This window comes from Camponotus floridanus, unplaced genomic scaffold (assembly GCF_003227725.1).
Source record: "Camponotus floridanus strain SB8 unplaced genomic scaffold, Cflo_v7.5 scaffold45, whole genome shotgun sequence".
NCBI lineage: Eukaryota > Metazoa > Arthropoda > Insecta > Hymenoptera > Formicidae > Camponotus > Camponotus floridanus.
The window spans coordinates 383,145-408,670 of record NW_020229603.1 but is presented as its reverse complement, the minus strand read 5'-3'; the positions used below and the strand labels follow the sequence as shown (position 1 = coordinate 408,670).

The window sequence follows — 25,526 nt, the reverse complement described above, 5'->3', positions numbered from 1 at the left end:
ATACCGCACGTTTCTGATTCTCATTAACGAAGAATACACCGTTAAAAGACACATTGTAACCCCGTTATATTCAGTTGTACCTGATTAGGATCTCCCGTTTATATCAATCAGCCATTGTATATTATTAAAAATAAGAAATGCGAATGTAGAATAATTTTGTAGACTCACCAGAGGCCGTTTCGGCAGCGTCGCGATTGTCTGAAACAGAAAAAGAGGATATTCTAGTAAGTATATCGTTTCTCACTTATACGATCGCCGCGACGACGAAATATTAAAAATTGTTGAGCGCGTAGTTGGAAGAAATTAATTTAAAAAATAAAATTTCCCCGCGGGAAATGAGCGCAACGTAAAATTCCAACGAGAAAACTAAAGTTCGGACCAAGTGCGACGCGGCTCGGCGCGCCGAGCTAAAATCCGCCATACGTATTATGTGAAAGTACAGTAATTTAACAGCGTACGGAGAATTCCTGGAAACAATTTGCGAGGCAAAGCCGGTAGCCGCTCATAAAATACAGCGAGAAAATACCACGAATTAACGAAGGAGGAGGAGAAGGGGGAAATTTACAACAAAGCGCAGAAATTATTGGAAAGCGTCGTTGCTCCCCGTTTTTCTCGCTCCTTTCGTCCCGTACTTTCTCTCGTCGCATATGCGCTCTCTCTCGAGTACACTAAACCACGTATGTACTATGAGTGCAAACACTCGAGTAGTTGAATTATTTGGATATTTCAAAATAAATTTGTATATGAAATTCTCGGGAAAAAAAATATTGCAACATTTTACCTCGTACACCAAATTGGAAAATTAATAATCGTTTTAATATTTCTACAAATATATGGGAAGTAAATTTGTAGTATCACTCACATTCTGATTTATGGCAAAAAAAATATATAGCAACTTTTATACATACTGTAGAAAAATTTACTTTTAATCATAATTGGTAAATTTTGCATTTAGTAAATTAAAATTTTATTTTAATCTCTTTTAAATTTTTTATAATTATGTTGAAGAATAATGTTTTTTCATTACTTGAATAATTTAATTATAATAAGATAATATAGTGTATATATATATATATATATATATATATATATATATATATATATATATAAAATGTCATTTCACGTGTAATTTCAGCGAGTTTTGTGTTAATACATCTGTTCCACATATACACGTGCTGTGAATCTTTTACAAGTAGTTTAAAAAACGTCATCGTGGAAAATCAACTGAAAGCTGTCTAGCTTAAATTAGCAAATTGAAGTAACATCGTAATCTCTCGCATAAAACGAATCTCAAACTATAAAAGCCAACATACTTCGTTGAAACGGTTGTTTGCGCTTTTAATGACACGGAAAAACGGGAAAAATTTCTTGCACGATCGTTAAAAGCGTTAACTTCAAATTTGAAAACAATAAAAAATTAATTCGACTCGAAATATATTCTCGATGAGATTTGATACATGATACATTTGGAAAAAATTATCCCTTTATCGTTTTTTCTAACGAACAACGACTGATTTTGAACAGCAGCTTCTTCTACCTTGAAAGATAATAATGAGAATCGTTCATTTATATTCTCTGAGCATTTCTCGGTACTCTCTTGTTTCTTTAAAATCTTGGCTTAGAAAATGCGACGCAATTTTAACGAATTATAGCAAGTTGAGCTAATCATTATTTATCACACATACACAATTAAAAAATGCAATAGTTTTACATTAAAAATTAAGAGATAAATAAAAAAATATTAAAAAAATTTATATCGCGACTTTTAATAATTACAAATGTTGGCTAATTTAATTTGAAACAGTCTATTTTAACATGCGCATTCTTATAAAACACAAATTTAGAATTAATGTTACAATAATTTCTTATCTTAATGTATGTACATATTCGTCGTTTATCTCATTATTATATTGATCTCATTTTGAAAGAGTCCGGTGGAGTTCGATGGCCGTATAAAAACTCGAACATCGAAATGTCACGGATCGGTCATAGGCTCGAATTGATGCATTTATATTTATTTATGCGATTTTCCATTTTCCATGTGACACGTATGTCCGAAACCGTGACATTTGGTCCGCGAGATCGTCGCATATGTACGTCACCTCGCGGAATATTAAATGCAGCCAGTGAGTGCCGGATTGTTTATTTATTCAAGCTGCGCGCACATAACACATACACACATCTCGGCGTATCCGCCTGCGCTTCCTTCGCTGAACAAAGCCAACCAGACCACCTATTAAGACAGATGGCACGGAGATTATTTACGGGGGTGTGCACCTGAGCTCGCGCATTTTCAATTTCGAACATCGGTGCACGTTCGAGGACAAAATACATACGAGAGGCATTACATTACGATGAATACGTATACACGTTTGCGAATTATCGAATCTCGTAAACTCTGCGAAAACCTTCATCGGTATCCGCGTATCTTTGCTTGTCGGCGATAATAAATCTGGATCCCCGGATAGATGGTATGAAAAATGTTTATTTTGACAACACGTTGGTATCGTATCAAATAATAAAAGTGCAGAATATATGGGCAAGCGTAAAAAAAATGGCGAGGCGGTAAAAACACGCGACAAAGTTCGCGCGAGAAATAAATAAATATCGCCTCTGTAAAATACGGCATCTTCGCCTCTCCGCTCAAATACGATAGAGGAAATACGTCAGAGGATAATAATAATTTTTCCATCTCCTATATCGGCGCCGTTCGGATCCTTTCGACCCAGCAATGCAGGAATTTATTAGCTTGCCGGAGGCGCGTCGCTAAATCGTGAATTATCACGATGCTGTTATCTCTATCGACGACAACGACGACGGCACCGATACGAGACGGGAATTGGAACAACGACCTCGCGCTCGCTCGAAACAAAGAGCCAGCGTGATTATGGCACTGATGCCTTCTCCCCCCTCTCGGCAACCTGTGTACTTTTGCGCGTGGCGCAAGGTTCCCCTGGCGACGAACGTGACGTGTATATGCACTCTCTGCTCTCGTCTCCGTTCTTAAACGACGAGACACGTCGAAGCCGACGACGTAAGGCACGAGCGAACGGGGCGGGTGGATGGCACGGATAGCAATTCCGCTAATATAGTTCGCTCCCAAGTGGTAACATTGTCGCAACTCAACGTCAGAACTTTGCGTTTAGAAGCGTAATGTCAGTTAGTCGGTATCATTTAGGATAAAACAGTGTAATTACATGTAGAATCCACCGTATTTTGCGCGACGTTGTAATTTCGCCCATAATTTATGCGGCACCGTAATTTCAGCGCGACACGAGAGCGAGCGGCCGCGGAATACACGAAGGATGAATTATAACGCGCGCATTCGAAGGCGCATCGAACGCGGAAAAAGGAAGGGAAAAAGATGCACGGAAGATGTGTCAAATTCATCGAGTCCGTTACCTGAGCTAAGGGGAAGAAAGACGCGTTAATTCCACCGTGTTAGCCAAATTTAATAGGGGGGGGATTAAAACGTCGATGCGAAATTTCGAAGGAAGAAACCGTTGCGTCACGCGAGCGCATTGGCTTTTGGCACGAAAGGATGCGTTTAACGGTTCCCCCGATGCATTGTGTCGCTTGCGCGATCCTTGCAGGAGTCTGCGAGGCAGAAGGGAAGCGGGAGCGGAAGGCATTAAATTTTCAGCGCGGTCGTACCCGCGGCCAGGAAATATGCTTTAAATGGCGATAACTATAAGTAAGGAGGGGGAGAGGGCGCGCATTAATTCTTTAGAAAGTTATAGCCCGTGCTTCGTGGACGGGAATCTCCTTTTTCGTCGTTTAAATCGCCCCAATTTCCTTTTCCAACCTAGTTCACTCCATTAGAGTAAATAAAGGTAGAATCGCCTATATACGCCAACGACGCGAAATATAACACGGTGCAGTTTTTCCCCGAAAACGTATTGTAATAAATCTGTAATAAACATGATAGTCGGAAACATCCGCATTATAATTTATCTGCAATTTTTCGAAAAGACGAATTAATAATAAAGGAGTACGGGAAACTCGTGCTCTATACCTTGAAATAATTTGTACTTTTATAACAGAGTGATAAGGAATATCATAAATGAAAGATAAAATGCACGATACGCATCTTTCCTCGAGGTACACATTTTCGCAGAATTAAATATGATTTACTTTAAAGATAGCGTTTTATACGTTAGCTTTCCCTCTATTTAATCCTCTTTGCCCCTCTTTGCCTAGATTGGTTTGCCTGCAACGAGAAAAACGAGCACGCAGAGATCTCACGCGTTCGACGATAAGTGCATCGTCAAATGCACTCTGGCACCACTTCCTCACGAATTCGATTGATTTATTAGTGAAAGAACCGAGCAAACAGACGTCTTCCTTACCACCCAAGACTCGAGCGACTTTTTCGCTACGGCGATAATTAATTGTGCCTGCAATCTCGTTGCGCCTCTATTTGTCCATGGAAAAAGTTTTAAATGACACAAGCTTTCTTCATCGAAGGTGCGGTATCGCATTCTGTAACTTTCGCATTTCTTTCGCATCAATCGAAATTGTATTTTCATTTTACTTACGAGAGACAGAAATTAATGGTATACAGTGTTTTTTAAATGCGAAAGATTTTAGATGATTCTTTGTCGAAAATTAAGGGAGGTTTCTCATATAAACATATACTCCTACATCCCTCCCTGTGGAATTACATTTCTCCAAAAATGGGAGTAAAAATTAGGTTTTTATTTTTTAGATCTTTAGGTTTTTATTACAATTTTGTTTTTGTTCCAATTTTTTCAACATTTACTCTGATTTTATTTTTGTTTTAAAATTTAACTTCTCGTAATTCGAAACCTATGTCATTTAGCATTGTGCTGTGCACGATAATATATTTTATTTTTTTTCTTGAAAACTATTGATTTTGTAAAAAAAAAAATAAAAGAAATGAAAAAATTTCTAAATAAATCAAACTTTTTAATATATATTTTTAGATGATCATTTCCGGCCCATTAAAAAGTTCTAATAAAAAATTGAACAGGAGTTGCTAGTTTTAGCCCGTTATAACAATACGGCAAGCTGAAAAAAATATTAATAAATAATCTGCTTACTAGAGAAAATATCCACCTAATTTCATTTTTTTAACGTGTTCCAAATTTGAGAAAAAAAGAAAAACCTAATTTTTACCCCCATTTTTGGAGGAGTGTAACTCCACAGGGAGGGATGTAGGAGTATATGTTTATAGGAAAAACCCCCCTTAATTTTCGACAAAGAATCATCTACAATTTTTTGCACTTATTAAGAAACAACACCCTGTATATTTCTGTTATCATACAAAATATTATATTTTCCTTCTCCTCCTCTTCTCTTTTATATGTATGTAAATTACATGAAATATTTCTCAAACTAAATAAAAAGATCGTTATAAGTAGAAATATTTTCGATTACAATAAATATAAAATCATTCAACATTCATGAACTGTTAATTCACAGTTTTATTAATATTCTTCATATCGAAGTTCGAACGCGCAGTTCATTGGAAAGCATCGAGGAGAACGCGTGCAAAAACGGAAGGAAATTCTCCAGGGAGTTTTCAACGAGCAACGGTAAAGCTAGAGACTCCGCTTCTACAAACTACCGTTGTTTGTTCGAATGCGAGGTACAGCCGGCGAAACCGCAGGACGTGACTCTTATTTCGCTGTTTCCGCCCTAAACCGTCGGTCCGCTGTCTCCGTTTTCATCCGCATAAAAGCCGGTATCGGTGCGACATAAATAGAGAACAAATTCCTGGGAAATACCTTCCCCTGCGTGTGTACGTGGCACGTTCGCACAACTGGGATTACTTTGCGCGTTAGCGCAAACGTGACTTTACATTATTCGCGAAGAGTGGCTCTAGAATTACGCACGTGTCTAAAAAAGCAATCGACGAACGACGTTTTCCATAAAAGTCGCAATTTACCTTTATAACGCGGCTGTCCGTCAGACATGAATTGGCTCTCAAAATCTACTGTAACAAAATTATTTCGCTACAGCACAAAAATATGCAATTGGATAATTGTCATCGTGACATTTCGGAGAGACGCGCCATTACGAACGTATCGAAAAACAGTTTAGAAAAGCCGACGCGCCATTTATCTTGTCGCCTTGGGGACGCGCCATTCTACCAGATAATCGAGGTGATAAATTTCACCAGGACACGCTGTATACATCCCACGTGTGTATGAAGCCTGCCGCATATCGTTCGGAAAACAATCAATCTACCCCGGAGCTTATTGGACGGGCTTCGTGGACTATAGTCGCGATTTTGCTCGGTCCGTCCATCGAAAGTCAGTCCGGCTGATTGCGATTGACGACTTTCTTTCATATTCATTCTTTGTCATATTCGTATATTTTCCTGCTACATCGATGATACGACAAGATGTTTGTATTCTTTGCAAATCTCACGGCTGGTTTGGCTAAGATAAATTTTATTCAATTTATATATATATAATCGAGATGCTTTAATCATTTTCAATTAAAAAGATAAATATAATTTCTTACGAAAATATCTCAATAAATCGCAAGAGGAATAAAGAAAAGTTAAAAAGAAATATGATCGAGAAATAAAACAGACGTAGAAATTATATTTTAAATTTATATTGTTGGCGAAGAAACACAATTCTCTTGTGCAATCGAGTTGGATAAATTTTATATTGCAATGGGTTTTTTTTCTCTTGCACACACTTTTATGTTTCGTTGCAGATTGGCAAAATTTTACAGTCGGGCGAAAAAAAAATGGGGGGCGAATCCATACGATGACGGTGTCGAATTTTACAGCTAAGGTAAACTCGTGGAAACTTGTGGAAATCGGACGCTCTTTATTTCCCAAACAACGGCTGGTCCGTAGTAGAACGACGGTGTCCCCCCCGTCACGAAAATCGCAGCTGTGCGTCTGGTTCGCATTTGGTACACAGAAGCGAACCTCGTTTTTCAATATCTTTGCGTAACCCCTTTGACATGAAATAGAAGACGCCCATTGATTCGGGCCAATCGCCCGTAACGTAAACACCGATAATGATCGAAACGTTTCGGTTCGTGTGCAAACGATTCATCGAATGCATGCCTCTTTTCTCAGCTCGAATTTCGTCACTACGTTCGAGACCTTTCGTACACAACGATAAATAGTTTAAAAGATAAACTATCGAGAAATGTCGCGCTAAAGATTCGACTTTTAATAATTAACGGTAATAATATCGAACATAATAAAGCAGCAACGTAAATTAATCGAGAATTCACGCGTGATAATTTTTTCATAATAAAAAATAACTCTTTATCGAACTGTTGGATAAAAAAATGTAAAAATAGATAATTTCATATAAACAATCTTTAGAAAATACATTTATAAATAACTTAAAAGATAAACTATCGAGAAATGTCACGCTAAACATTTGACTTTTAATAATTAATAGTAATAATATTGAATAAAACGGCAACGTAAATTAATCGAGAATCTACATCCGATTTTTTCAATGATGAAAAAATAATTCTTTATTGAACTAGTAGATAATTCTAAATTTTGTAAAAAAATCAAGATTACAACTATAATAAATATAAAACTATAATAAATATACTATAATAAATAAAAAATCAAGATTACAACTATAATTAATAAAAAAAATGTAAAAATAGATAATTTCATAAACAACCTTTAGAAAATATATTTATATAATTTATCCTAGTGGAAATTACATCTAAGAGAATAATATCTGTAGAGTAGATATACTTGCTGCGCAGAACAAGGAAATTCCTAAATCCAGAGATCTAGGAAGAGGGTAATGAACAATAACCCTGCTCTTGAAAGCGTCTAAAGTACATCCCTAGAGATACGTTTCGCCTAAACTGCATCGAGGATCTCTTATACGCTTTGCTAAAGACGACTGGATTTTGAATCGGTGTAAACAGGCGACGGGGGTACTTAATTTCAATCCCCCATCTCTCTCTCTCTCTCTCCTCTCCCCCTTAAATTTATCGCCGGTCAAACGAATCCGCGGATATTTAGGCTCCCGACGTAACGCAGGGCGAGCTTAGCCCGAAACTTCCGGCCCTCTGTAAGCCGCCGGTAAAGCCGCCGTGAAAGTTTGGCGAGATATTACACTGGCAGTGATTAATTGCGAGCTTTGAAGTTTAACTCCGCTCGTGCACCGGCGATCGTCGAGGGTAACACGCCTGTCCGGTTTCGTATTGTTATTGAGCAACCCTTCGTTCTCGCGAGCTTTAACGAGCCCGAAGCTTGGGATTAGCCCTGATATGAGCATTTCGCGCTGATTCGATTAAGTTCGTTATCCATCGGAAATGTTTCGTTATTGATGACGGAACGCCTTTTAAATTCAGCGACTTTTTGCCTTCCACGTGTGATTAATCACTTGGATAAATCAGAATCGGTAATAATCGAGGACTCGATAAAAAATCGGAAACATTGTGGATGTACAAAGATTAATATTATAATATAAATATTCTCCATGGCTATTTTATTAAATATTATTTCCAATCGATACTTTACTTTACGATAAATCATATCAGTCTCCAATTTCAAGCTTCAGATTTATCTTGGATATATGTGTGTGTTTCACACATGTTCAATGTAAACGACGGGGGTCATAGACGACCACGCAATTAGTCGCCAAAGATTCGTCGAGCGAAAACACAAGGCGGTTACGCTTCGGGGGCGGCGCCGGATGTCGCCGGGAGAAACATCTTGCGATAAACAATTAAAAAAGCATGCGGCTTCCTCAAAAGCGAGCTTCTCCAAGAAGTCCGTTTTCTCGCGTCGTGCAACGTGCATCTATCTTTAGCGTTTTTTTGTCGCGTCTGAAGAAGAGGAGAAAAAAAATGCGGCGCTCGCCGCACGCATACGGGCTGCCACGGATCGATACGATTCCCCGAGAGCCACCCCCGTTCCCCAGACAATATCGACGGGATCGCCATTAAAGTCTATCCTCGATACGAGAAGCTCCGGGCAACTTCGGAGAGGCATCGAGTTTCGTAATATCGGACGAAATCGGTTTCCGAGAGATCAAAGCCGGGTTTACCGATACAAGCCACAGTGGCAGATCCCGCGCGACCGGTGTCTATTTACTCGAAACACGCTTTTCGCGTCTCTCTAGCAAACGCATTTTAAGAAATAAAACACTCGTAGATATACAATAAATAAAGTAAAACAGCCCGCGGAATTTGAATCAAATCTAATCTTTAATCACGCGATCAATTTAAAAATGAAACACCATCAGAAAATTTCAGAAACGAATGCTCATGCTTTTAGATGGCAAGATGTACGCGATCGTCGCGAGAAACTCTCCCTCTTCTCCATTCTTTTCGCGAAATGCAATTATTGTCGAAAATATCAAGGCAACAGCGACCTCCAGCACGCGATTATTTTACGGACAAATAATAATAATTATGCGTTTATTTCACATGGAACGATTGCCTGCTCTCCGGATTCTATCGAGAGATCGTCGCGATTGCTTGATTTATTCTCCTTGTTGAGCCTCGCTCGAAGTTTAATAAGAGAGCAGAGGAAAATCTCGGTCTAGTGTGTGCATGTGTGAGTGTGTATGTGTCACTTCCTGCTTCTCGGGCCAGAGATACACATCATCAAGTCCGTGAAAGAGTTGGCAGTCGAAAATGCCACGGTTCCTCCTCTCATTAACGAAGGAAGCCAGCGTGACCGACGACGACACTGTAGAGGTCTGCTTGACGACGTTACTTTGTCGACGTTTCCTCGAGATCCGCTCTGTCTCGCCTTTTTTTTCGTTCTCTTTTTCTCACTATTTCTTTTCCTCGAGGATAAGGACACGTTGCACGATCTACCCCAACGTCTCTTTCACACTAAGGACGAGACGTGCACCTGCTGGCTGGCTCGTTTCCAAAACTCGATGACACAGTAGGACCGTACGTGCGGCTGCGTGGCTCTTCTCTTCATTTCGTTTCTGCCCAACGTTGTTGCGACGGCACAACTCAGAGCGCACTCGACCATCAATCGAAATAACGAGAGAAAAAAAAACAGAGAAAGAGGGAGAAAGAAAATTTTACGAAATCCAAAGGCATCGTCGTTTGTAGAGACAAGAGTAAATAAATGATCGATTAATTCTAAACTTGTCAAAGCATTGAGAAGTAAATTAAAAAATTGTATTTTATGATAAACAAAAATAAATGAAAAATAAATACGTTAAAAGTCGCGAATATAAAAAAGCAAGTATCATGTAGTAATAAGAATCATATGATTTATAAGAAGAAGTATTTCAATTTGAGCAATGATATTATACGGATGTAAAATGCCAATTTTTTCCTAGACTTTCTTTCCTAGAAGTTCTCTTTGTGAAATAAGACAGAGGAATAAAACGGCCGTGCATGATGTCCTGTCAAAAGCACTTACATCAATGTAATCGATCTGCGATTGTGGAGATTACAAAGACGAACTGACACGCGTGACTGAGCAGACGCTAGTGATTGTTGGAATATCGTAAAGATCGAATGACGTTTGATTAAACAGACGGGAATTACATAACACGGTGATCGGTCGGTCTCCCAGGCCTCGCGGATAGAATTTCGATATCGATCTTATCGAGCCTGACACGTTGACATTGAGCGAGATGATGAAGCGACATTCTGTGTCTGTTTCTCGAAAGATACCGTATTTCATTATACATTGTCTCATATAGTTGATTCGAAAGTACTTGGCGTTGGGTGATAGAAAGATGTACGATCGCGTATAAAAAATCACAATCCGCAAGAGACTGATCGAGAAGCATAAATCGATTATAAGATTAAAAAATGATCGTTTATAATAAAATTAAATTTTTAAATATTCTCGAGTATAAGTCGAGAATAGAAGTTTATCTTTCTTGGATAGATAAACGTGTATAAATTGAAATTCGTATTAATATATTAGTGACATTATCGCGTATCTTTCATAGATACGATAATTGTAAGGCCCGCCGCGTACACTAACGGGCATTCCGTTCACACAGATAAATCATCGATATACAGAAATAATAATGGGGTATAATATCCGCCTGTGTGTGCCACCGCTGCCGGCTCAAAAAAAGAATAAACCATAACTCACGGAATATGGCGAATATATTCTGACGGGCGCGCTTTTTCCTTCCCTCCGCTGCCTTCTCGTCTTTCTTATCCGCGATCGCGATCGACGCCCGTAAACTCGTATCCGGCGAAACGAATATGACCATGCTTAAGATTACGGTGCGCGATGCCGATGGCGACGAGACGCCGAACGACGCCGATCGAAACGACCAGCTGATACGTTATCTTAATTGCCAACTTCGAATACGACACGGTCCAGGCTTCCAAAGCCGTCGGGACTATTCTCCTTTTAATGGCGCGAAAAAAAGATGAGCTCCGTCACAATTTAGGCTCGATTGTACCGCATATATCGCGATGCATCGGCCATGCAAGGTTTGGATAGTGGATTCAATTTTTAGCAAGTTTGTCGCGTGTCATCGATGCAAGTATAATAGAAAGATTCGTTCTCTATCATTTCTGTCTAATCTGAAATTATACAAAAATGAAACCTCTTGAGAAGCCTGTTTTTTATTGGAGCAAATAATTCTATTTTCTGTTAATTTTTATTTTCTGTATGTATCCCGCGATGCATCAGATAGATCCGAGGGTTTGGATAGTGGATTCAATTTTTAGCAAGTTTGTCGCGCGTCATCGATGCAAATAGAAAGATTCGTTTTCTCTAATTTCTGTCTATTCTGAAATTATACGAAAATGAAACCTTTTGAGGAGTCTGTTTTTTATCGGAGCAAATAATTCTATTTTCCATTAATCGGATAGAAATATTTCCTTGAAGGATAATCGATTTGATATTTATGCCACGGAGAATTCTTCGAATTAGGAAGCCCTTAAACTGAAAATACTAATAATCATTCGCGAAAGTTTTTAGATTGAGAACTTGGCACGAATTCTCTCGCGCAAAATAACCCCGTCGTCTTTGCACCAGCGCGGAAACTCCCCTATTTCATCCAGTGCAATGCGCGGAAAGAAGTATCACTGTATTAATATGAAATAGACGGCGGGTGCTTTCGCACGAACGTGATAAATCTCTCGCGTCTTCGCCTCTTGCGCATTGCCTCGGATATTCTCATACTCGCCTTTCTCCATTCTCGCTTTTTCCACGAGCGAACGAACGAACGAACCAACGAACGAGAGCCGCGGCCCAGGTCTCGGACCGTGTATTTATGTGCCATGGCTTATTTATTCTCGCGCATACGCGTTCGATAAATCGCGCGCTGGGGCAAGAGAGAGACAGAAAACGAGGGATGAAAAGGGAGGGAAAGTTTTTTCCATGCACACTACTAAGCGATGCACCCGAGTCGATGGCGTGTCCCAGCTGCACGCGAAACGCAGCTGCGACTAATGAGAATCGTCCCTTTAAATCTCGCAGAGTCAGCGATGCCGATATCTACGCGCGACCGGGCGATTTCCGATTAATATTCGTTCCCGGTTAATTATCGTGTTACAGGGAGAATCCGATGTCGAATCCAGTGTCGTGATATCACCAAGGAAATTGAATCGCGAGTAGAATCGACCGAGGGAAATTTTTCGAAGGTAAAACAATATTCTTGTGGTCGATCATACACGAGTTTTCAATCTAATAATTCTTCTGTAAAAAATAATTAATAATTAATCTTTTTACTCGTGCATTATTTCCTCCAAAAATTATTACGTTGAATTAGAAATAATTCGGAAATACGACGATAAGATAAATGCAATTGTGCCAGAGAAATCGAAGCACTCGGTGAGAAGGGGTTTATTGCAGCGTGATATCGAGGCACAGCTGAAAGTCGAAGCGAGCTTTGGACCATCAGCCGTCCAGTTGCGATTCCGCACCGACTTCCTCGGCGTTTGATCGAGGATGAGAGATGGCGAGCGTGGCAAAGGAACGAGAGAAAGCTCCTCGAGATCGTTTGGAACGTGGGGAACGAGGTCGAGCGCGGCAACCGTGATCCCGGGGATCGAAAAAAGGTTAACGACCGCCGCTCAAATCGCGACCCAGCTTTTGGACTTCGGCAAAGAACGTCGTTTCTCTCTCCCCTCTTTCTTCCCCGCATCTCTTATCTCGCCTCTTCTATTCGTCCTAGCCCTGCCCGACAGTGATGGGAGAGAACAGAGACGAAGAAAGTTTAACGACGACAGGGAGGAATGGAGATGGAGGAGAGAGAGCGATGCGCGATCGGTCAAAAAGTTTCATCGGAGCGAGCTGAGACAGCTGCTTAATCTCGCGGTGACAAAGCGGACGAAAGAGGTCGTCGGGATTTAATGAGGTAACCGATATTGTCACATCGAGCTTCTTTCGCAAGAAATTCGCGAGTGAAATTACGCCCGCTTCCCCCTTTCTTGTAGGAATATAACTGCTCCTGTAAATGAGCGACAGAATTACGAAGTAAATCATGGAAATAATTTGTAAGATTATTTAAGATTATAAAACTGTATATTAAACATTCTTTCAATCAGAAATATTGCATACAAATTAAAGAAGATCATGATTTTAATAATTACGTAACATTGAAATAACATTAAAAAGTGAAATATTTTAATGAATTAAGCTTTATAAAAGAATTTATAGTTGAAAAGATGTTTCGCATTAATTCGTTTGATTTTTTGACGGGAAATTTTTCTGCCACTAATAATTCCCGGAAGATATTTGTATGATCAATGACAGACTCAGTGAAGCGAGCCGAGTTGTATAGCGACACGCTCCAATTAATTTATTAATTCCCGGCGTATCGCCCGAGGATTCTCGGAATTGTAACAGTCAGCAAAAGTCAAGTGATAATTATACAATTATATAACCGGATAGTCATTAAATACGGGTTCAATTGGATGAGCCTATTCATTTTACATTTCCAGTTATACCTTAAGTATGATACATACCATCTATTTAAGAAATTAATGATTTCTTCGTAATAATAAGTCAAATATATATATCAGAGTAATTAGAAAATTAATTAAAATTCATCGATTTATCATTAAAATGATACATCACATGCAATTCCCATACAATTGTAATTTATTTTTTGAATGTTCAACTTGTATCTACATCTCGCGAATTATATTTCCGCGTTCGCCAATGTTTCGTACATTTTACAAATACGTATGTACAACTACTTTTGTTCCCGTTTTATGTTTGCGTATGCCAAATCAAATTCATTCGATATCCCAGCGCGTACGTATATATGCATATAACTGTGTGTCATAATTTGGCGAGATCTGCATTTTTCAGCATCCAATCCGCTCGACGCTTTTCTACGTGCTCGCTTTTATCCCGACGGGTCCACAGAGAGAATCGTGGAGATTTAAGGAGCGTGAAGAGGAAACAGGAAGTCGGTATTGCCGTCAGAAAAGCAGCCGCTGTTGGTTCCATAAGGAGGATCAAAGCCGCAAATCGAGAAGCGAAAAGCAGACATCGTCCTGGCTTTTCGTCTTTTCTTTCGTCCTGCGCCCGATTGGTTCGTTCGCCACTCGTCTCTTATTCGAAAGGCAAGACGGTTGAGAGTCCGTATTCATAAAAATCTCATACAATCGTTTTCGAAGGTAAAAGGCAAGCCGAGAAAAATCTTAACGATGAAAGAAGCTTGATATTATTCACGGATAAATCGAATATGAAAGGAGAGAAAAATTAATCGGACACATGTGACAAGAACGATTGTAAGAATCAATTTTAATTTTGAGAGACTCGAAAAATCGGAATCCAACAGACTTGACGAAATTCAATCGTCTACGAGGAGAAGTTCTTCATACATTTTCCGTTCAACGTCGAAATTCATTGCTCGAAGTCTGCATTTACGTAATCAAATGTTTCACGGAGACACGAGGATTCACGAAGACGGATTCTTCCATCGAGCCAAGGCGTGGCGGTGAGATCCGTTCGGCGAAGTTGAAACTCCGTTGCCGAACTTCGGAAACGAAGTATTTGCGGAATCATTCTTGATTGGCCACTGAATTCACGGTGTAGTAGCGGAGGCGGATAAAGTTTTTCGAAAAATATCTCCAGGAAGTCCGAGACGGCTTTGCTCCCTCGAAAATATCAAGCGCGAAAACGCGCAAGCTCCTTTTCGCTTGTAATTTGCCGAAGAAGATAAATATCCAGGAATCTAATTAATTCTAAATGCATTCTGCGCTACTTATTACGAGCCATACTACTAATTGAAGTTTGATCGATTATTCATCTTATCCTATAATAGTGCTCTTGTAGAAAATCGGTTAAATCAAATTTCGCTTCAGATAAAGTTTATGGAAATGGGACCTATTGAGCATAATCTGTAATTTTATCTCAATATCCGTATCGTTATTTCAATGATAGAGTATGTAAAATTATGAGCAATCGCTAACGCACTATTTCTTGGCTACAGCGAATGCGCGATCTTCTTCATTTCGTTTCCTATTTCAGCTCGGCCATTTTTCTCCTTCCGCCAGTATTACTATACGATACAATAAAACCTCTTTTATTTATTTTCCTCGCGTTTCCTCTTTCGCGGTTATGCCAGGAGCGAACTCGGTATACATCCGTTATCGGAGCTGGCTCTTCAGCTATCGTATCGTGAGGGAATCGATCGACAGCTGCTGCCGCCGTCCCCGCGATATCTGTCGCACATTCGCTAAAGAAACGTGGCTTCGTGCATGAAGGAGAATATTCGTAGATTGCATCGCCGGAATTTGATTCCCTCCGCCGACGCGAATTTTCTCGCGATTTTCGCGAGACGATCCGTACTCGATAACGCCCGCTATACTTTGCCGAATGCAATATTAATTCAATGTACTGTCGATGCCTCGAGAAGATGGAACGCATGCTTCTAAAAAAGACTACATTCGCATTACTTGGACATCGATCGATATCAACGGAAAAATATAAAGCTTGACGGTTTCTTTCCATTGATTAAACTTTCATGGAAAGATCAAATAACCCTCTTAAACTGAGAATCAATATAAATTGATTAAAGTGTGACGCAAGATTTCTCGGAAGATCACTGATCACTTTAGTATAGCAGTAAGATTTCAGTGACAAATCAGCAATAATTGTATAGATATATTTGCAAGATTATTAGTGATTTTTCTATTTATTTTCGATTGCTATTTTTTGGGAAAAGAGAAATATGTACTAATATTCGAAAATTATATACATATTAACATGTGATAAATTTATTATTATATTATAATTATATTATATATTATATTTAATATAATATTTATATAATAATTAATAATTAAAAAAATGAATTAGATTCTTAATCAAATTTAGATATAGCTTTAATAATATATAACATATCGTTATAAGTTGAAGTCATAATATAATTAATATGAGACACATGTTAACATACATATTAACAATGCACTTCGACGATAGAAATAACCATTACGACTGATTCTTTTAACGAGATTTCAATAATTTGCAGTGCTATGCTCTAGAATCGAGACCATGAAAGACTCACTTGACTGCTTTTCAATGACAATACACTTATCCCACTTGAGAGAGAAATTATCTTTCTCGGATCGATTGGAACGATAACGGACTCTAGGTTGACAACTGGCTATAACGGCGATCTCGGAGAGTAGCACAGAGGCGGACCCGGCGATTCATAAACGCACGCACGCACGCACGCACGCACACATACGCGCATACAACGACCGTCATGCATCGCGACTGCGAACAATGACATGGATGCAGCGGCGGACGCGGTAATATTATGCATCACGAAAATATATCGTGCTTGCCCAGCACGTCGGCTGAAGGGACAGGAACCCCGAAGGGAGAGAAAGAGAGAGCGAGAGGATGGAAAGCGTGGGCAGGGACAAGGAAGGACAAATGTTTATTACATACGCTATAGCAAGACAGAGAAAGAGAGATGGTGGAGGGAGGAAGGGAGAGAGAGAGAGATGCGTGCGTACGGTAATTGCGATGCAATGGGAACAGCACGCGGAACAACACAATGGAGGAGAAGGTGGACCGTCTCTCCCCGCGCCTCTCCTCTCCCCTCACGGCTTCGTCACCCTGTCCGGTCACGGCGCGGTGTGTGTCGCTTTTGGCCATTTTCGGAGAGGGAGGGCACACCTCCGGTGCACGTACGTCCGGATGTCGTCCGAAACCGCCGTTCTGGAACCGCCGACGCAGAGGCGGTTGTTGCGATGCCCCCGGGGGTCAAAGCGGCCCGTGTGTGTTTCGTCCAGGCCGCGCGTTGTCGGCGCAGGTGTAATTTACCCGATGGATATATATACTGTTACCATGCCGCGCGACTTCCTGGCTTGTCCCACCCCTCTGTCTCTCTCTCTCTCTCTCTCTCTCTCTCTCTCTCTCTCTCTCTCTCTCTCTCTCTCTCTCTCTCTCTCTCTCCTCTCGTTCGCCGTCGACGGCAGACAACAAAGGCGACGACGAATGAGAGAGATGCCACTGCGTGGCATTCTTCCTCGTAATATCGACGACGAGGAGGCAATCGCGTCGCCCGCGGCTGGAAAGCTACTTGCCGTAATTGGAAAATTACGTAATGCCAACGTCACTGTAATTATACGGCGCACCGGTGTGTAATCGATCGGCAACCTCGAGCCGCGCGTTTCTTCCAGGTCGTAAGAAATGTCGCGCTGTCCACGCATATTAATATTTTTAATATAATTCGGGTTATCTCTCCATCTTATTTTATTGAACATAACAGCGATCGATGTTTATCACGCGTACCCTTAATTACTCACATCAATTTTGGCAAACGGATTATTTTTCTTAAAATATAAAAAATAACAAACTTGTAATCTCGTAAACTTTCATGCCTAATAATAATAATAATAAATATAATAATATATTTATATTATACATATTATTATATATTTATATAATAATAATCAATATAATAATAATAATAATAATAATAATAATAAAAATAATTTCTTTGCACGTTGGAGAAAAGTGACGCACCGTGCGTGGTACAAGTCATGACGGTTACATTGGAAATTCGTCACCCTGTAATTCCAGACGGATTCGTTCGGGCGTGTGCACGACGGGAACATCCGCCCTCGTCGACGAGCCACTTTCCCGCGACCATTATTTCCGGCTGTCACGATCGGCCAGCCCAAGCGTTCTTACCTCGCATCCCGTCGTCCTTTAATTCCGCCGCGCGATATCCCCCCCCTCCGAGAGCTCCTCGTCCTCTCTATCGTCTTAGCGAGGGATGCGTTTCCGCTATCGGACGTTTGTGCGTGTGTCCCGGAAGCGATTTATCATACTCTTTATTCCGTCCATCGATGCAAGTATCGTACCTTATCGCCGTGTTCGATCGTTTTCTTCTCTCTCTCTTTCTTCGTATTCGATTTTTCCTTAAAAGAGCGTGGTAAATTATCGCTCGTAAATTTCGGCCGCGGTTCCGCACGTTTCGATTCCCACGCGACCCAAACTCGTAAACGCTTGGCAAGGGCGATATAACGCGATAATCATACGAGTTCCCCGCGGAAAAAAACAGTTATACGAACGTGAAAGAAGCCCCACGATTCTCGTCGCATTTGCGAGATTGTCACCGAGCACATTCACAGATAGTCTTCGGAAATCTCAGAGATTTTATAAGGTTTTTTATCTATAATAATATCCTATAAATTATATATTTGTCAAAAAATTATTTGAAATTATTTATTTTAAATTTTTATTAATGATGATTTCAATTATTTGAAATTTAAATATCATCATTAATAAAATGATATGCGAAATGAAAATTCATAATCAACCTTTCAATATTAAACAGCAATTTTTTACATTACATATTATATAAGACACAAGTCATTTTTGTCAGTATTTTAAGTATTTTGATTTTCGAAAGTCGTTAAGATAAAATTAACCTAGACTAACTAAACTATACGAAACGAAGATTCGCAATTCGCATAAACGACGCCGACTCGACCAACGGTAACGGTTGTCCGGTTCGTCCGCCGCCTTGAAAGCGGGTTATCCCGGGCACGCTGCGATTTACTGATACACGATGCCGGCATTAATGACACGGAAGGCCGGCATATAATAACGGGGGGATTAACCTTATTACTACGGATACTATTATCGCTCGAGAAAGGTCTTCTTTACGGGCCCGGTGATGCGTTCCGTCCATGGGGCTAATTACGCGCTCTCGATGACGACGAACATTGGCGCGAATCGGCCATTTGCGTGCGCGTAACGATTAGCAAATAATTAATTGCCCTGTCCGCGCGTGTACATACAAACGTGCATGTGTTATGCCTTAGTCGATACGCCGCCCGATCGATGCGTATCGAACGCGCGCGCGCGCGCGGCGGCTCGATTAATGTTGCCGACAGAAAACCGTCGTTTCATCTCCCTCGCCCTTTGAGACCGATTACTCGTCTCTAACGCTTCGTTTATAAATATCTCGCAAGATATATGCGCGCGACTAATTTTAATTTCCCCCTCTATAATTACGTTTCGATATCCTTGTTTCATGGATATTCTATCGTGACGTTGCGTTTCTCTCTGATCGTATTTCGATAAATCGAGGAAATTTTATTTATTACGTTGGTAAGTATCTTAGGATTTCCATCTCATTATTACATTTTACAGAATTTCTCTTAAAATATTTATGTATAAGTTTATTGAAAATTTGGAAGCATCTTTTTCCTTTAAAATTTTAACGAGATGTTTAGTTTAATTCCGAGGAATAATAGTTATTCATTTTTGTGACTCGATTCGCAAAAATTCCTTCGATATTTTCGATTGTTTTTAAAACATAAAATTCATCCATGATTTTGCATACATCCTCGAATAAAGAGGAGAGAAACTTGACAACTGCTGACAATATATTTGAGCACCAGGCACGTATTCACATGCGTAACTAATTTCGCCGCATTAGCATTTCCCGATCTAGATTGCTCTCGTTGCCGAATGCCTGCTCCGGGAAAGTGACCCGTACTATTGACACGGGATTCTCTTAGATACGGAATCTCCGACTTCCGGTAACGCGTGCAAATGGGATTGAGATTCGCGCCAACTTCGAGTTTTCGCGAAATTCGCTACTCTCTGAAAGTGAATCAGTGAAAATATCGCTAATTTAAACAGTAAAATAAGATTTCACTGAGAATCAGTGAGCATTTTAATCTTCAGTAGAATCGCTTATTTGTTGTTATTTTATCTTATATCTCAATGAATCTCGTTGATTATGGTCAGTAAAATTCACTGTAAAACCAGTAATCGCTAATTCATTCGTTTATCGCTATGTTCGCTAGCTCTCTCATATTTAAATTCTTTTTAGTCATAAGAATTATATAAAGTTTGCAAAGAGCGACAGATAAAATTAGAAATATTACTTCGATTTAATCGATTTTATAAGACAAATAAATGTCTGGCGACTTAATGAAAATTATTCATTCGTTATCTATTTAAAATAACAAGTTCGATATGTAATATAAATAAATAAAATTTTGAATATAATAAATATAAATAAAATAAAATATTTAGTAAATATAAATCAAATTTTTAATTTTATATGAAGTAGATAGAGATGAATTGTAGTTTAATTTTACTAATTGAAACAGTCAATATTATTAAATTCTTTCAATAAAATATTACTGATTTACAGTGCTGTACTTATAACTGCTGTAATCAGTGACTATTTTCAGTGATAATACACTGGTTCACTTTCAGAGAGTATTTATCCTTCTCGCAAATGGGATCTCTTAAGCGAAACTTGCAGCGACAACTAAAACTGTCATGCCGATGACGCGAAAAAAATGCGATATCATCGAATCGAATGAGCTTCGCGTATGTCGTAGAATGTATCTCCGGAGAAATGTTACTCCGATATCTGTCTGTTATTGCGAGTATTTATATCGAGATGGATATATTCATAGTTGATAGGAATCGACGAGAGACCGTTTTCTTTCTTCGACAGCAAATCGCTTGATATCGTCGCGACAGAACCCAATGAAGCGAGAATTATCGGCGCGACGTTTCGCCTTAAATCAAATCAGCTTAATTAGCTCTATCCTGTAACACGACACGTTACATTGACAATCATTTCTAGAGCGGAACCGTTTCTTGACCGTGTACTCATTCACGCGCACAATTTTTTCTCAATAAACGGTACGTATAGACTGTCTAAAAGCACGTTGAACTATCTTACCACAATGCGACTCAAGGTTTGCTATGCCCGAGCAATTTTAAATAATTATACAAAATGAGTCGCCAAGAAAATTATATTTTCCGCTGGAAAAAATTTGCTCGAAACTTAAAAGATCGATGAAACTATCCTCCGCGTGTACGTGTGTGTGTGTGTATGTGTGTGTGTGTGTGTAGATTTTATCGTAAAAGTTTTCTCACTAGCTAAAAGTGGCGGTAATCAATACCGAGTCTGGAATTCGCCGAGTTAACAGGAAAGCCTCGCGCGATCCCATCTACGTTTTAGCGGCGAGTTCAACTTTTGCGCTTATCTAATATGTAGATCGGCGCTCACTCGAGATGAGAATCGCGAACGGCCGCACATTTTTCGCCGCTGTGTGAACGTCGCTTAAATGCAAGCACGTCCGACGTCTCTCGAACCGAGGCTCTTGATTTCACGCATACACGCATCCCGACCGCGACTCGGTACACGCGATGTATGCACGTGTGCGCCAGTTGACAAGGAGGGGGCGGGAGGTGGAAGGCGATGCCGGGGTCGTCGACCCGGTGAGCACTGTTTCTAACAGAATAGCTCTTTTGCCAGCGAATGTGTGTCACGTGTGGCACACTCGCCGCGGACGGCCGCGTGCGTGCGAGAGTGGTGCGGGTGCGCGCATGCGCACTCGCGCACTTTTCTCTCGTGTTACGTTTGCTGCTTCGCGTCGCGACACGCGAGAGTTTCCTATAGCGACGAGTACCGCGTGTCACGTTGCTGCCCCGAACGCAATTCCAACTTGGATATTGTCGTACGAGGCGATCGTCCGAAGAAAAAATCCTAGAAAGTTTCGTTTTCACGAGAAATTTTTTGAATTTATTTTCACGGAGAAGCATTTTGATTTGGAATTTTAAAATGCGTTTTCTTGTATTCTACATTTTTATAAAAATTCTTCGCTACACAATTTAATCCAATAATACATAAATCCGTACACATGTAAAATAATGCAATAATTCTTTCACGAGTTTTTCCGAATAGACGTTTCGGAATTGTATAAAAAAAAATTCGATCTCGTATCATCGGCATGCTTATGAGAAATGTCAATCATTCTCCGCAAGAAACAACATGTGTTTCTACTTTGTCGGTAGAAATATTGTCATGCACGCTAACACGAGTCTTTTCCATTTAAACTCCTACACACTACTAACTACCGTACGTGTTTTCCCTCGGTAAAATATGCAGAACCTAGTAGCACATGCGATCATAAATCTGCGTCGAGCATTATACAGTCACGATCCTAAGCAAGGGAAAACCCGGGAAATTTAAGGGCGTATAGTACTCGCGTCCGATGAAGTAACAGAAACTCAGTAAACATTTATGCGCAAGTAGAAAGAACAAAGTTGCAAGTGGAAAAGTTTCAAAGTCCATAATAATTGGCCGATGGATATATGTTAACCGAAAAACATTACTCTAATATATTAACAATATCAATTTTAGATTATTCAAATTATGTTTATATATTTTTAATAATTTTATATATCAGATATATATATTTAATGCATTAAAAAAAGTAGGTGTGTGAATAGATCACAAAATTGCTCTGCAAAATCCCTCTCTTCGCCGATTCGAAAAGCGAATCCCGTAGAGTTGCTCGACATGGGAAAGTCTTTTACGGTTGACAGCTATTTTTCGTTTGGCCAAATAACGCCACGGGAACCGGTAATTCTCCTCGCACGGCGAATAGTCTGGCAGAGTGGGTGAAAAGACGAGCGGGCAAACAAGAAGAGTAACTCGGAGGAGTTGGATAACTCGGAAACTTCCTAGTCGGAGAGGTACCGCCCGAGATTTTCGCGTCCCGCGGGGAAAACCGCCGGTCGAAATATCGCGGAGAAGGAACGCGCGGATATAGATCGTTCTGGCATCGATCCACGAAAAGACGAAAGGGACGGCGAGAACTATTAGCACATTGGCGAGCGAGGGAAAAAGATGGAGATAAAGCGAGAGAGGTATAGGACACGGGTCCGCGCGAAATAATTGCCCAGCCCCAACGGTACCGAATAATTATCGCCGAGTAGAGTCAGCGGTCCGCCGACTTTTCTTCTTGCGTAGAAATAATGCGTTTCGTAGAGATTAAGAGTCCGCGATAAAACGAGCCGCGCCGCGTATAATTGCTTCTTAGAATACTTTTTATCGTCGCTCTTTTGCAAGAGAGCACTCGCGAATCGAGATTTATTCGTCGGTCAAATCGAGACGGACTAAAATCGCGCAGCCGGCACCGGTTCAAAGTAGACGGCCTTATCTAGATCTACGAGACGCTGCCATCTCGATAAACGTCGAAAATCAGACTACTATGTTTCTAGAGATGCAAGCTCTTCCTCGTACGAAAATAACTTGAAAATCAATTGGCATATCCGCGGCTCTCTTTCGCCCACGTCACACAGCCTGCATTATAGTAACGCAAATTTTCATGATTACCGCGAAGCTCGTTACTGGACGCAAACTCCCGTGACATTTTGCTGGGATACGCCGCGTTGCGAAACGAACGTAAAAGCATCCGCCCACGCTTTAGCGAGGTATTCTGCAGCACGACCGGCGACTCTTCAAAACGATTCTCCTCTCTTTTACACGTAATAAAACGCGTTGCCGGACTATTTATAACTTGGATAAACTTCAAGCGCAGACTTCGACTTCGATGCACTTTTTCGACACGCGTTACCGTCTGTCGGGGTAGAAGTAAATATGAGAACGTCAGATTTTTATTGGCAACACACACACGTTCCCTCGATATTTTTCAAAAATTCTCCTTGACCTCGTTTCTTTAGAATATTAACACAAGATTTATATTTTGCGGAAAATATCACATTTGCTAGAAACTACAATTCTGATTAAAAATTGCAATCAATTATAATCGCCCAAATATTTTCTATATAAATAAATTTTGTAATTTTGTTGAACTGTTTAATTAACATATATACATATGTATGTACACATACATATGTATATATGTTAATTAAACAGTTTAACAAAATTAGCAGTATATTCTGACATATAGATAGAAAAGTTTTCGGCGATTACATTTGATTGCAATTTAAAAAAAAAAATTAATAAGTTTAACTCTTTAAATTTATGGCAACCTAACTTAAAATCAAGTTCTGCGTTAATGCTATTAAAAAATTTTTACATTAAAAGTATTATACAAACGCTGGACTGTTACATCTATATTGCAGCAGAAATTTAAATATCTCTCTAAAGTTAAAAATGCGAAAACATCATCTAGAATCTAGGTCAAACAATGTCCATCACTCAAAATATGTTGTTAGAGATGACAACAAAGAATTCGTACAATTGAGAAATCGATAATGCGGTCGTTAAACACACATAAAATTTTCTCGTAAACGAACAGATCTGAAAGTTTCTTTGTTCGATTTAATTTTCGAATAAACCGCTTTTTCCATGGTAAAATGTGCTTTTACATAAAGTTGTGCTTAAAATAAAATCTAATAATATCAGATATTATTTAATCAAGGTGAAATCTTAGAAATCATGTGACTTCTAAGACTCGTTATTATTATAAATTATTATTCTCTTTTTTAATACATAATAATAATAAACACCGTATTTAAAAAAAAACATATATTATTAAATCTTATTTCTTATGAGAAAAGATGTAATTATGATTATAATTATAATTATATTAAATAATTGCTACAGCGATGAGAGGGAACAAATCAAATGTCGAGGCTCGCGAGACCCCATCCTAATCCGAAAGCGCAAGAGGAAAGTAGGTGTGGTACTCTCCCGTTTATTGCAGTACAGAAGCGAGTACAGGAGCACGTTTTCTCATCGTTGTGCGAGTCATCGTCGACTTTCACGCGCGGTATCCCGACCCGGAGGATCGAATCGCCGTGTAATGGTCAAGGAAGGTGCCTTACCGGACTTGGTCGTGGCAAAAAGCCAAGACAGCGCACGCATTCGCGAGCGTCAGCCAGCGAGTTGTAACAAAGTTAAGAGGATGCCAGCCTCCCGAGCACAATGCCACCATTGTATACCCTCCTCTTCCTTCCCTCTACACGAGAAATACACAATCATTACGTGTTTGCAGGCACGCGTTGCATGACGGCATCGAAATACATTTAACTCTCGCGAGGAAACGCGCGCGAATCTTGAATCTCTGTCGGATTTAAAAGCGGACGCGATTAGAATTGCGCGCATCGATAGTCGATACAGCTGCAATATATATTTGTATATTATATTTGTATTTGTTTTCAGCAGTCGGATAAAGCAACAAATTTTTTGCCCGACGGGTCCAGCTTCCGCATTCAAAACGGAACGCTTCGAAATAACATACATAAATTTCAAAAAGAGAGGAGCCAAAATATTTGGCTTTAAAAAATATTGTAAATCAGAAAGCTCCAGATATAATTTACGACGAGTTTAAAAATAAAG

General features: G+C 39.7%; 1 protein-coding gene across 5 annotated transcripts in view; it reads right to left on the bottom strand.

Moving 5' to 3' along the window:
• LOC105249330 (growth factor receptor-bound protein 14) overlaps nucleotides 1–25,526 on the bottom strand; it is a 235,572-nt gene that overhangs the window by 100,661 nt on the left and 109,385 nt on the right. For all 5 annotated transcript variants that reach the window (XM_011254704.2, XM_011254705.2, XM_011254707.3 and 2 more), the window contains one exon: nucleotides 169–198. In XM_011254704.2, coding sequence (XP_011253006.2) covers nucleotides 169–198 — 30 coding nt within the window. The remainder of the gene's footprint in view (nucleotides 1–168; nucleotides 199–25,526) is intronic.